The 14,543-nt window shown below is 36.7% G+C and overlaps 1 protein-coding gene across 1 annotated transcript; it reads left to right on the top strand.

Annotated features, from left to right (window-relative positions):
- The first annotated feature begins 10,596 nt into the window (after nucleotides 1-10,596).
- On the top strand, nucleotides 10,597-11,820 carry FOXE3 (forkhead box E3). The gene has a single exon (XM_053694013.1). The coding sequence runs from the start codon at nucleotides 10,597-10,599 to the stop codon at nucleotides 11,818-11,820; it is 1,224 nt and encodes a 407-aa protein (XP_053549988.1).
- The last annotated feature ends 2,723 nt before the right edge of the window (nucleotides 11,821-14,543 follow it).

The raw sequence follows: 14,543 nt of genomic DNA, 5'->3' as shown, positions 1-14,543 counted from the left end.
GCCTCTAACTATATTTGTTCATTGTATCCCATATATGAATTTCATGTGGTGCTCTTCTCTCACCCTGGAGCCTGGTACTTCCCCAAAACACTATGGGGGCTAGTTATCAAGCCGTCTACTTTTCTGGCTTCGCCGGCCCAATACGTCCGCCTAAGCTCGCCTACCTTCGCCGCCGCGGACCTGAAAAAATACGCCTAAGTTATCAAATAAAGCTGTCAAAAAGCCTCGGGGCGATGAGCAGCGGACTGTGACAGTTATCACTCATCCGATCTCGCTGCCCTTCGGCTTTTTCCCAGCTTTATTGCTAGCCTGTCACTAAGCACTCACACTAAACTGCACTGTTCTACCCCCTATACCGGCGCCCCCGGAGCCCCCCGCAACTCAATAAAGTTACTAACCCCTAAACCGCCGCTCCTAGACCCTGCCGCAACTCTGATAAATGTATTAACCCCTAAACCGCCGCTCCCGGACACCGCTGCCACCTACATTATACCTAGTAACCCCTATCCTGCCCCCCCTATACCGTCGCCCTCTATTATAAAATTATTAACCCCTATCCTGCTGATCCCGCACCTCTCCGCAACTAAATAAATAGTTTAACCCCTAAACCGCCGCTCCATGAACCCGCCGCAACCTATAATAAATTTATTAACCCCTATCCTGCCCCCCACTACGCCGCCGCCACTGTAATAAAATGATTAACCCCTAAGTCTAACCCTAACCATAACGCCCCCCTAACTTAAATATTAATTAAATAAATCTAAATAAATTAACTCTTATTAACTAAATGAATCCTATTTAAAACTAAATACTTACTTATAAAATAAACCCTAATATAGCTACAATATAAATAATAATTATATTCTAGCTATCTTAGGATTTATTTTTATTTTACAGGTACCTTTCAATTTATTTTAACCATGTACAATAACTATTAAATAGTTATTAACTATTTAATAGCTTACCTAGCTAAAATAAAGAGAAATGTACCTGTGAAATAAATCCTAACCTAAGTTACAATTACACCTAACACTACACTATACTTTAATAAATTATTCCTATTTAAACTAAATACTTACCTGTAAAATAAACCCTAAGATAGCTACAATATAATTAATAATTATATTCTAGCTATCTTAGGATTTATATTTATTTTACAGGTAACTTTGTATTTATTTTAGCTAGTTAGAATAGTTATTAAATAGTTATTAACTATTTAATAACTACCTAGCTAAAAGAAATATAAAATTACCTGTAAAATAAATCCTAACTTAAGTTACAATTAAACCTAATACTACACTATCATTAAATTAACTAAATAAACTACCTACAAAGAACTACAATGAAATACAATTACATAAACTAACTAAAGTACAAAAAATAAAAAAAGCTAAGTTACAAAAAATAAAAAATTAAGTTACAAACATGTTAAAAATATTACAAGAATTTTAAGCTACTTACACCTAATCTAAGCCCCCTAATAAAAGAACAAACCCCCCCAAAATAAAAAAAATCCCTACCATATTCTAAATTACATAAATTTCAAAGCTCTTTTACCTTACCAGCCCTTAAAAGGGCCATTTGTGGGGGCATGCCCCAAAAAGTTCAGCTCTTTTGCCTGTAAAATAAAAATACAACCCCCCCCAACATTAAAACCCACCACCCACATACCCCTAATCTAACCCAAACCCCCCTTACAAAAACCTAACACTAATCCCCTGAAGATCATCCTACCTTGAGTCGTCTTCACTCAGCCGAGCCACCGATGGAACTGAAGAGGACATCCGGAGCGGAAGAAGTTAATCCTCCAAGCGGCGCTGAAGAAATCTTCCATCCGATGAAGTCATCATCCAGGCGGCGCTGAAGAAGTCTTCGATCCGGCCGATGTCATCTTCAAAGAGGCACTGAAGAGGTCTTCTATCCGGGCGAAGTCATCTTCCAAGCCGGGTCTTGAATCTTCCTTCCACCGACGCGGAACCACCTTCTTCACCGACGGACTACGACGAATGACGGCTCCTTTAAGGGACGTCATCCAAGATGGCGTCCCCTCAATTCCGATTGGCTGATAGGATTCTATCAGCCAATCGGAATTAAGGTAGGAAAACCTGATTGGCTGATGGAATCAGCCAATCAGATTGAGCTCGCATTCTATTGGCTGTTCCGATCAGCCAATAGAATGCGAGCTCAATCTGATTGGCTGATTGGATCAGCCAATCGGATTGAACTTGAATCTGATTGGCTGATTCCATCAGCCAATCAGATTTTCCTACCTTAATTCCGATTGGCTGATAGAATCCTATCAGCCAATCGGAATTGAGGGGACGCCATCTTGGATGACGTCCCTTAAAGGAGCCGTCATTCGTCGTAGTCCGTCGGTGAAGAAGGTGGTTCCGCGTCGGCGGAAGGAAGATTCAAGACCCGGCTTGGAAGATGACTTCGCCCGGATAGAAGACCTCTTCAGCGCCTCTTTGAAGATGACATCGGCCGGATCGAAGACTTCTTCAGCGCCGCCTGGATGATGACTTCATCGGATGGAAGATTTCTTCAGCGCCGCTTGGAGGATTAACTTCTTCCGCTCCGGATGTCCTCTTCAGTTCCATCGGTGGCTCGGCTGAGTGAAGACGACTCAAGGTAGGATGATCTTCAGGGGATTAGTGTTAGGTTTTTGTAAGGGGGGTTTGGGTTAGATTAGGGGTATGTGGGTGGTGGGTTTTAATGTTGGGGGGGGTTGTATTTTTATTTTACAGGCAAAAGAGCTGAACTTTTTGGGGCATGCCCCCACAAATGGCCCTTTTAAGGGCTGGTAAGGTAAAAGAGCTTTGAAATTTATGTAATTTAGAATAGGGTAGGGATTTTTTTTATTTTGGGGGGGTTTGTTATTTTATTAGGGGGCTTAGATTAGGTGTAAGTAGCTTAAAATTGTTGTAATATTTTTAACATGTTTGTAACTTAATTTTTTATTTTTTGTAACTTAGCTTTTTTTATTTTTTGTACTTTAGTTAGTTTATGTAATTGTATTTCATTGTAGTTATTTGTAGGTAGTTTATTTAGTTAATTTAATGATAGTGTAGTATTAGGTTTAATTGTAACTTAAGTTAGGATTTATTTTACAGGTAATTTTGTATTTCTTTTAGCTAGGTAGTTATTAAATAGTTAATAACTATTTAATAACTATTCTAACTAGCTAAAATAAATACAAAGTTACCTGTAAACTAAATATAAATCCTAAAATAGCTATAATATAAGTATTAATTACATTGTAGCTATCTTAGGGTTTATTTTACAGGTAAGTATTTATTTTTAAATAGGAATAATTTATTAAAGTATAGTGTAGTGTTAGGTGTAATTGTAACTTAGGTTAGGATTTATTTCACAGGTACATTTCTCTTTATTTTAGCTAGGTAAGCTATTAAATAGTTAATAACTATTTAATAGCTATTGTACATGGTTAAAATAAATTGAAAGGTACCTGTAAAATAAAAATAAATCCTAAGATAGCTAGAATATAATTATTATTTATATTGTAGCTATATTAGGGTTTATTTTAAAGGTAAGTATTTAGTTTTAAATAGGATTCATTTAGTTAATAAGAGTTAATTTATTTAGATTTATTTAATTAATATTTAAGTTAGGGGGCGTTAGGGTTAGGGTTAGGTTTAGGGGTTAATAATTTTATTACAGTGGCGGCGGCGTAGTGGGGGGCAGGATAGGGGTTAATAAATTTATTATAGGTTGCGACGGTGTAGGGGGGGCAGATTAGGGGTTAATAAATGTATTATAGGTGGCGACAGTGTAGGGGGGGCAGGATAGGGGTTAATACATTTAATATAGGTTGCGGCGGGTTCAGGGAGCGGCGGTTTAGGGGTTAATACATTTATTATAGTTGCGGTGGGCTCCGGGAGCGGCGGTTTAGGGGTTAATATGTATAGAGTAGCTTGCGGTGGGCTCCGGGAGCGGCGGTTTAGGGGGTAATAACTTTATTTAGTTGCGGCGGTGTAGGGGGGGTCAGATTAGTGGTGTTTAGACTCGGGGTACATGTTAGGGTGTTAGGTGTAGACAGCTCCCATAGAAATCAATGGGATGTCTGTCAGCAGCGAACTTGTACTTTCGCTATGGTCAGACTCCCATTGATTCCTATGGGATCCGCCGCCTCCAGGCTGGCGCTTTGAAAACCAGGTACGCTGGGCCGTAAAAGTGCCGAGCGTACCTGCTAGTTTTTTGATAGCTAGCAAAAGTAGTGAGAATGTGCCGCACTTGTGTGCGGAACATCTGGAGTGACGTAAGAATCGATCTGTGTCGGACTGAGTCCGGCGGATCGAAGCTTACGTCACAAAATTCTACTTTTGCCGGTCTCGAGCCTTTGATAACTAAGGCGTATCAGCCTCGCCACAAATACGCTGCGGAATACGCAGCGTATTTGAGGTTGACGGCTTGATAACTAGGCCCCTAAGACTTCAGCGATCTGCTGTGTCTTTAAGTAATAATTCCCACATTTATATCAATCAACAATTTAATATTAATATGAAAAACCTTCGTGGTATAAAAGTATAACCTTAAAGGGACATTAAACCCACATTTTCTAGTTCACGTTTCAGATTTAGAATACCATTTTAAACAACTTTCTAATTTACTTCTATTACCTAATTTGCTTCATTCTCTCGATATTCTTTCCTGAAAAGCATATCTAGATAGGTTCAGTAACTTCTGATTGGTGGCTGCACATAGATGCCTCATGTGATTGGCTCACCAATGTGCATTGCTATTTCTTTAACAAAGTATATACAAAGATTGCAGCAAATTAGATAATAGAAGTAAATTGGAATGTTGTTTAAAATTGTATTCTCTATCTGAATCGTGAAAGATTTTTTGGGGTTTAATGGCCCTTTAATATGTCACTGAATTTGTCAATTGCATCTAATTTAATTTTTTAATTTGCAAAATATTTTACCAACTCTTGATAAATAAAAAAATAAGCCTCCACTGGACCATACTAATTTTCTGTACATTGACATTTTCCGGTAATTGTCTGAGAGTGAAATAGCCCCAAGTGCCAAACCTTAAACCTCCACTTCCTGTTGGGTGAAGGAGGCCAATAAGGGTTTCAGGAGGTCACAACAGTCCAATGAGACACTGACATCTTGAGCAATAACTCAGTGACCCATAATTTTTGAAGATTTTCTGACAGGTACAATTAGACAACCATGCTCCTAACCTTAAGAGATAACAATAAAAAGAATCAATATAATGAAGATACAAGATGACATTTTATTTATCAGTGGGATTCCTGTCTTTCTTTTTTTAGACTGCCAGTAAACTCCTCATGTGAGGGTATAGGAGAGCCTTCAGGGCAGGTAAGTTGTGCTATCTAGGAGCTTAGCAGATTCACATTTGTTTGGTACTTAAAGGGACATTATACACTCATTTTTTCATTGCATACATGTTTTGTAGATGATCTATTTATATAGCCCATAAAGTTGTTTTTAAAAAAAAAAAAAAAAATGTATAGTTTTGCTTATTTTTAAATTACATTGCTCTGATTTTCAGACTACTAACCAAGCCCCAAAGTTTTATGAGAATACCGAAGTATACCTACTCCAGCTTGCTTCTGTTTGTGTAAAGGGTCTTTTCATATGCAAAATAAGGGGGAGGGTCTTATTTTCCCCTTGCAGTGGGCTTTCCAGCTAACTTTTCAACAAAGCTAAACTGAGAGCTTCTAAGTAAGTTTTTAAACAGTTTTATACTGGATTTTGATATCAGTATCTGTGCATCTTATTCTTTATAGTAGTGTCTATTACATGCAGTTATTTGAAAATGAGTGTGTACTGTCCCTTTAATGGTTGAGGGGTGAGGATAAATGAACTCACCTTTTTTTCATTAGAGATATTTAATTTAGTTTGCAGAGACATCATATATATGGGTGCACACAGAAGGACTGATTTTAAATGGATTACATTTATGTTTAAATCTTTTATTAGTTTTATAGATAGGTAAAACAATATAACAGATCATTAAGGCATATTTATATAGGTATGTGCATAACCATAGGCCCTGACATGTCGACAAATATCCTTCTTAGGGACACTGAACCCAATTTTTTTCTTTTGTGATTCAGACAGAGCATGAAATTTTAAGCAACTTTCTAATTTACTCCTATTATCAAATGTTCTTCATTCTATTGGTATCTTTATTTGAAATGCAAGAATGTAAGTTTAGATGCTGGCCCATTTTTGGTGAACAACCTGGGTTTTCCTTGCTGATTGGTGGATAAATTCATCCACCAATAAAAAAGTGCTGTCCAGAATTCTGAACCAAAAAAAAGCTTAGATGCCTTCTTTTTCAAATAGCTATAGCAAGAGAATGAAGAACATTTGATAATAGGAGTAAATTAGAAAGTTGCTTAAAATTGGATGCTCTATCTGAATCACAAAAGAAAAAAAATTGGGTTCAGTGTCCCATTAAATGTAGGATGTGAGCTCTTGAATGTTCCTTAAAAGGGTTAATAGGGTACAGCCTTTTGATCATACTCTGTTCTCATTAGAGATGTTTATATAGGTAAAAGGGATATGGGAGCACAGTATAAATGATTTAAAAAAATAATAATAATTCATGATTCAGACAGAGCATGCAATTTGAAACAACTTTACAATTTGCTTCTATTATCTAACTTGTTTAGTCCGCTTTGTATCCTTTGTTGAAAAGCATACCTAGGTAGGCTCAGGAAAAGCAATGCACTACTGGGAGCTAGCTGCTGATTGGTGGCTGCACATATACACCTTTTTTTCAGTGGCTCGCCCAACCTGGTAACTCCAGTAGTGCATTGCTGCTCCTTCAACAAAGAATGCCAAGAGAATGAAGCAAATTTGAGTAGCAGTATATTGGAAAATTGTTGAAAATGGTATGCTCTATCTGAATCATGAGAGAAACATTGTGGGTTTCACATCCCTTTTGTTAGAGTAGCACTCACCTATGGGTTTGCTGACATTGGTTATGAGGTTATATGCTTTGGCCAAAAATGGAGCTAAACCCCCCCCCCCTTTTATTTTAAACATAATTTTTTAAATAGTGAATGAGTAACTGGTTTTTCCCCTTTGCTATTAACTATATAGGGGGGCGAATGTGTTTTATCTAGATAAACTTATAAATAAATAAACAAATGAATGAATAATTATCTGTGTGGAACGTAGTCACAATAATTCTAGAAATTCTCCTAAAGAAGAGCATTTCAAGTTATATGATAATGGATATACCTGTGCTGACTACATCTATAATCTTTTCTTATTTGTGAATGTGAGTCCCTATCCACCAATAGAGTTGGATTTGTCCCTACTAACCATTAACCAATGGTTTCTTAAGAATCGGTTTGGCACAAACATATAGGGTCAGATTACAAGTGGCGCATAATATTGTGCTTACACAAGCACAATATTTACGCACCACTCAGAAAGACCATAACACATAAATTTGCATTGGTATTACAAGTACAGCTCAATGTGTTTGTGACCTCATGTTTACATTGCCGCGAGCGAAGCGCTTACAAGAGCGCACTTCCATAGGCTCGTTTTCATGCTGGCAGCCACAGCAAAAAACCTAGCGCAGCACAAGCGGCAATTTGCGCAGAGTTGGCCAGCAATAGATAAATATAATTGTATATGCTTATGTACATATATATTTATGTGTTTATAAGTGTATATACACATATTAACACAAATAGGTGTATAGGCATATACATATATATTTATAGAGAAAACACAGTCCCTCATATTTATATTTTATTTTAATGTTCTGTACTCTTTATTTTGAGGGCATTTGAGGCAACTTTTTTATTTTTAACCAGAAGTTTGACCTCTGGTAAATTGCGCTTAGCCACTTGTAATGGCTTGTTATTTAACGTGCGCCCGTAAACGGGCAAATTTGCCCCTTTACATGAGCACGTTAAAGGGACAGTCTAGGCCAAAAAAAACTTTCATGATTCAGATAGGGCATGTAATTTTAAACAATTTTACAATCTACTTTTATCACCAATTTTTCTTTGTTCTCTTGGTATTCTTAGTTGAAAGCTTAACCTAGGAGGTTCATATGCTAATTTCTTAGACCTTGAAGGCCACCTCTTTTCAGAATGCATTTTAACAGTTTTTTTTACCACTAGAGGGTGTTAGTTCATGTGTTTCATATAGATAACACTGTGCTTGTGCACGGGAAGTTATCTGGGAGCAGGCACTGATTGGCTAAACTGCAAGTCTTTCAAAAGAACTGAAATAAAGGGGCAGTTTGCAGAGGCTTAGATTCAAGATAATCACAGAGGTTAAAAGTATATAAATATAACTATGTTGGTTATGCAAAACTGGGGAATGGGTAATAAAGGGATTATCTATCTTTTAAAACAATAAAAATTCTGGTGTAGACTGTCCCTTTAAGATAGAGCTTCACTTGTAATCTTGCCCAAAATGTTTTAGTTTAAATTAAACAGATTTTATTTCTCTGAAAATAATAATTATGTATATATATACTGTATATATATATATATATATATATATATATATATATATATATATATATATATATATATATATATATATATATAATCTTAAATACCTGCAATGTTATTTTTGCAGTTATGGAAGGTAACAGTGTATTACTGTCTTGTTGCCAATTATACATTTTCATACACATGAGACATCATTAATACAGGGGCTAATAATGGTTTTGACACAAATTATATTGGAACAGATAACCTGCTCCAACATCCCTGTGGAGTTAATTAGCTATCAGGAGAGGCTGAGCCTTAGCCACATCCCAGGCATTCTTAAAATTCTTTATATGTCCCAACCCTACTTAAAGTCTTTTCCCTGTACTAACCACATTTTATTAAATATTTTAAAGCTGCTGCCATTATATTATTTCTTTCCTTTTTTTTGTATGTCCCTTTTATTCAGAAATTAAAAATAAGACATTCATTTCAAAAGCACTTAAAGAGGAGTGAAAGCTTTGTTTTCCTTTCCTTAAATAAAACAATAAGTAAATAGTTACTTCAGAAGTTCTGAGTGTTTTGCTTAATATATTATACAATTTACTGAGGGTATTCACAAAAGTATAGTTAAAATAAACATGGAACAAAATAATGGAATATGAAGGAAATATTAATGTTGGAATTGGGAAATGTATGGATAAAATATACATATTAGGGTACAGTCCCTAGAGTGAGGCCAGGTTGATGCCCTATATCTGATTGTATTATTTTTGATATAACCTCAGGAGCTGACAATCTTCCTACTGAAGTATATATTGAAAAGCTCTTCTGTAACCAATATGCGTTTATTTTATTATGTTACAGCTAAATGTATACAAATGATAGATCTCTATCGCTTATACCAGTTCAGTGATCTGGGTGGCTGTAAAAAAATGGCTGATATATTTGCTGATTGTGTAACGTTTCTCATTAGTATTTTACAACCCTGCTGTCTCTATATGGGACCATATACACCACGTGATCCTGATAATGAAATTAAATACCAATATTACTTATTAAAAACATCCATTTATTTTACAAAATACAAATAAGATCGTATTTGGCATAAACATTCTATTATATAGTATCTACATTTGTCTAGAAAATGAATTGATGTTATCAGTATTATTTGCATTTTGTCATCAGTTTCATAACATCATAATCTCTATAAATTAATTTATTAGCACGAATGCTTCTAAACAATAAATCATATGGTTTCGTTGTAAGAATTAATTTGACAGTATTTTAAAGGAATTATATATATATATATATATACAGTATATAAAACTCCAAAAAATACAGTTATCCCAATATCTAAATCTAGCAACAATAAAATAACAGATATAAAGTGTATATATATATATATATATATATATATATATATATATATATATTTATAAGTTTTTCTCTTCTTTTTGTCTTTATTATAAATATATATCAGAAATATGATTTATATCCGAACAAATTCTTCCCCAAATCACACAAGCTATGTACTGATGGTGTGCTCCCATATATACTCATCATTATACATCCACATGTTCTCTGTATATCACTCCTACTGTATAACACACAGCTGAAAGGTGCAACATTTATGTCAATAACACATGATATATTATACAGACAGTATATGTCAGTATATAACAAGCCAAGTGCCTTACACCCTGTATCGATGCCCATCTCACTCGGGCACAGGTTTAGCCCATTTTGGGGTTGATCCTATTCATTTAGAAAAGTTTATCAAATTATTTTTTCTACTTAAATCCCCATAGACGTTAATGGTGAATTTTATAGAAAAATAATTAGATAAATGTTTCTAAATGATGATGATCGACCACATAAGCAGCTCTCAGGTATTTAGTATTGCAGTAGCAGCCAGAGCTAACCTGTATAGGGTTAAAGGCCGGGCTGTGAGGGGCTATTATGGGTGGGCAATGTCATTTAGAGCTTTCCCAGTGCTGGGAACAGGGAGGCGCCAGGGTGCATACTCTGTCATATATATAAGGCAGGTTGGGTGAGTCTGAGCTGCACCTGGGCTGTCTGGACAGATCACTGATGACATTTGCTGAGGGGAATCTGAGAGGGTTTTGTTTATGAATCTGGCAAACTTCTCGTTTTATCCGGGCATGTGCACCATGACTGCAGACACCCAGACTTCTCCCACAGAGGCCTCCAGCCCAATGGGCAGCTCCTCCAACATGTCCATGGACTCCCCAGGATCTGATAGGATAAAGGAAGGGGTTCTCATAAAGTCTGAGCCCAAGGGAAGCTGCAGTCCAGAGGTGGATGGTCATACTGGGCACTCAGAGGAACACACCCAGACATCAGGTGGACGGAGGAGAAAGCGCCCAGTGCAGAGGGGCAAACCACCTTATAGCTACATAGCCCTCATTGCCATGGCCATAGCTAATTCACCGGAGAGGAAGCTCACCTTGGGGGGCATCTACAAATTCATTATGGAGAGGTTCCCCTTCTACAGAGAGAACTCTAAGAAATGGCAGAATTCCATAAGGCACAACCTGACTCTTAATGACTGTTTTGTAAAGATCCCCAGGGAACCTGGACACCCGGGCAAGGGCAACTACTGGACCTTGGACCCAGCAGCAGAAGACATGTTTGACAATGGTAGTTTCCTGAGGAGGAGGAAGAGGTTTAAAAGGACAGATATAACCACCTACCCCGGGTACATGCAGAACACCAGCGCATTTACACCTACTCCTGCTGTGAGACCTCCTTATCCAAACAGTCTTTACTCCAGCGTGGGCTCTGGCTATAATCACCAGATACACACAACTCCTCACCACCCAGCCATGGTCCATCACTACCAGGCACCCGGAGGGTCTGCCCAGGGCCAGCACAGGATGTTCAGCATTGACAGCCTGATTAGCCAGCAGTCTGTTATGGCGCCTTCCCCAGGCTCAGAGCTAAACCACCACACGCTGGGTATCAATGGGGATCTTGGGACCATGAACAGCTGCTCTGTAGGAGACCTCTCTTGCTTCCCGGCTCAGTCTATCAGCCCCAATGGGGTAGGTTCCTTATTAAACAGGTCATCCAATGCTCTGCCAACCAATCTGACTTATTCTTATCCCTCATCTCCTCCCCACATGCCAGGGACCCAGAGCAGCTACTCCCCCAATAATTCCCAGGTATATGGCTCCTCCAACAGACTGACAATGAGGCCTGGAACCTGCATAGACCATACTGACCAGCTTCTCTCTCTGCAAGCCCCCCAGATGAATGGAGTCTGTCAGTTTAGCAATAACTCATATGTGAGACAAACTAACTTTGCCCCAGGACTTGAGCGGTACATGTAGCTCAAATAGAGGAGGAACCTCAGAGACTTCATAGCTCCGCATTGCCAAAGCCTGGTCACTGTGAGCAGAGTCTGTGCTCTTATTGACTCTTATTGTCTGACTGTGATACAATGCACTGCCATCATGTATGGATCCTCTCACACTAAACAGTGTTAGTGTCACTGGTGAAAGCGTCTTTATCTTGTGATGAAAACTCGCAGTAAAAAATAGAATGTTGCAGTTTATAGGTTTCTGTGTTTACAGGGTCAAAATGACCTTCAGGACCGAAAGGTTTTTGTGAGTATTTATGTTCTGCATTTTATATTCTGTTCAGCCTATTAAATTACATTAATAACCCCTGAGGTCTTAAAAGAAATCATTCAATTAAACAAAGGGGAAACTCCAAAAAAGCCTAATTGTATTTATTTTATTTTATTGTTTTTTCTTCTTTCGTTCTTTCTTTCTTTCTTTCTTTCTTTCTTTCTTTCTTTCTTTCTTTCTTTCTTTCTTTCTTTCTTTCTTTCTTTCTTTCTTTCTTTCTTTCTTTCCTCTATTTCATTCCTTTCTCTCCTTTCCATGCCCTCGCTAAATGTTTATTATATATAATTAATATTTTTACAATACTTGTTAATTATACATAGGATTTTATTACAGCGGCTAAATGCTATTGTACCAAATAAAATGTATTTCTATGTAAAACAAATTCGATTTATTTCATATTAATTTAACATGATATGAATTTCACCAAACGTTTTATCTGTATGAGAGCATCATATTAACTGTGTAAATTAACTATTTATTAAAGCATTACAGACAAATCTTTCTGAGGGAAACACAATAATGACCTGATTTTCAGTACTTTACTAATCCCCATGGAATAGATCGTTTTTAATGCTGAAAGCAAAGTAATATGCAGATATTTGTCTTCAGACGTGAACAGGTTAACTAAAGAAAAACTTCAATCTTATTAAATCATCCATTAGCTCTGTCATGTTATACTTTGTTCTTTTATGAAAAACATATATTTGTATTATTTTTCTACGGAGTATATATAATTAAGATCATTGTATCTTTTAACTATTTACAAACCACATATTAGTCTGATTACAAGGTTTAAATGCTTCAAGGTATTATAGCATAAATACAATCAGTGAGCATTTAGAGAAATACACTATTTGGGGACACAGAACTGCCCTGCAGAATGTTACACTGACTCTGTTATGTATTAATATACAATACCCTGCAGAAAGTTACACTGACTCTGTTATGTATTAGTATACAATACCCTATAGAGTGTTACACTGACTCTGTTATGTATTAGTATACAATACCCTATAGAGTGTTACACTGATTCTGTTATGTATTAGTATACAATACCCTGCAGAATGTTACACTGACTCTGTTATGTATTAGTATAGAATACCCTGTAGAGTGTTACACTGGCCCTTTTATGTATTAGTATACAATACCCTGCAGAAAGTTACACTGACTCTGTTATGTATTAGTATACAATACCCTGCAGAGTGTTACACTGACTCTGTTATGTATTAGTATAGAATACCCTGTAGAGTGTTACACTGCCTCTGTTATGTATTAGTATACAATACCCTGCAGAGTGTTACACTGACTCTGTTATGTATTAGCATACAATACACTGCAGAGTGTTATACTGGCCCTTTTATTAGTATACAATGCCCTGCAGAGTGTTACACTGACTCTGTTATGTATTAGTATACAATACCCTGTAGAGTGTTACGCTTGCCCTTTTATGTATTAGTATACAATACCCTGCAGGAAGTTACACTGACTCTGTTATGTATTAGTATACAATACCCTGTAGAGTGTTACACTGGCTCTGTTATGTATAAGTATAAAATACCCTGTAGAGTGTTACACTGACTCTGTTATATATTAGTATAAAATACCCTGTAGAGTGTTACACTGACTCTGTTATGTAATACCCTGTAGAGTGTTACACTGACTCTGTTAAGTATTAGTTTACAGCACCCTGCAGAGTGGTACACTGACTCTGTTATGTATTAGTATACAATACACTGCAGAGTGTTATACTGGCCCTTTTATTAGTATACAATACCCTGCAGAGTGTTACACTGACTCTGTTATGTATTAGTATACAATACCCTGTAGAGTGTTACACTGGCTCTGTTATGTATAAGTATAAAATACCCTGTAGAGTGTTACACTGACTCTGTTATATATTAGTATAAAATACCCTGTAGAGTGTTACACTGACTCTGTTATGTAATACCCTGTAGAGTGTTACACTGACTCTGTTATGTATTAGTTTACAGCACCCTGCAGAGTGGTACACTGACTCTGTTATGTATTAGTATACAATACCCTGCAGAGTGTTACACTGGCCCTTTTATTTATTAGTATACAATACCCTGCAGAGTGTTACACTGACTCTGTTATGTATTAGTATACAATACCCTATAGAGTGTTACACTGACTCTGTTATGTATTAGTATACAATACCCTATAGAGTGTTACACTGACTCTGTTATGTATTAGTATACAATACCCTGTAGAGTGTTACACTGGCACTTTTATGTATTAGTATACAATACCCTGCAGAAAGTTACACTGATTCTGTTATGTATTAGTATACAATACCCTGCAGAATGTTACACTGACTCTGTTATGTATTAGTATAGAATACCCTGTAGAGTGTTACACTTGCCCTTTTATGTATTAGTATACAATACCCTGCAGAAAGTTAC

This window comes from Bombina bombina, chromosome 10, assembly GCF_027579735.1.
Source record: "Bombina bombina isolate aBomBom1 chromosome 10, aBomBom1.pri, whole genome shotgun sequence".
In the NCBI taxonomy this organism is placed as follows: domain Eukaryota; kingdom Metazoa; phylum Chordata; class Amphibia; order Anura; family Bombinatoridae; genus Bombina; species Bombina bombina.
This window is presented reverse-complemented; position numbering and strand designations above follow the sequence as displayed.

What these genes read in the sequence shown, in the direction of transcription:
- FOXE3 (XM_053694013.1), top strand. Translation starts at nt 10,597, where the DNA reads ATGAATCTGGCAAACTTCTCGTTTTATCCGGGCATGTGCACCATGACT.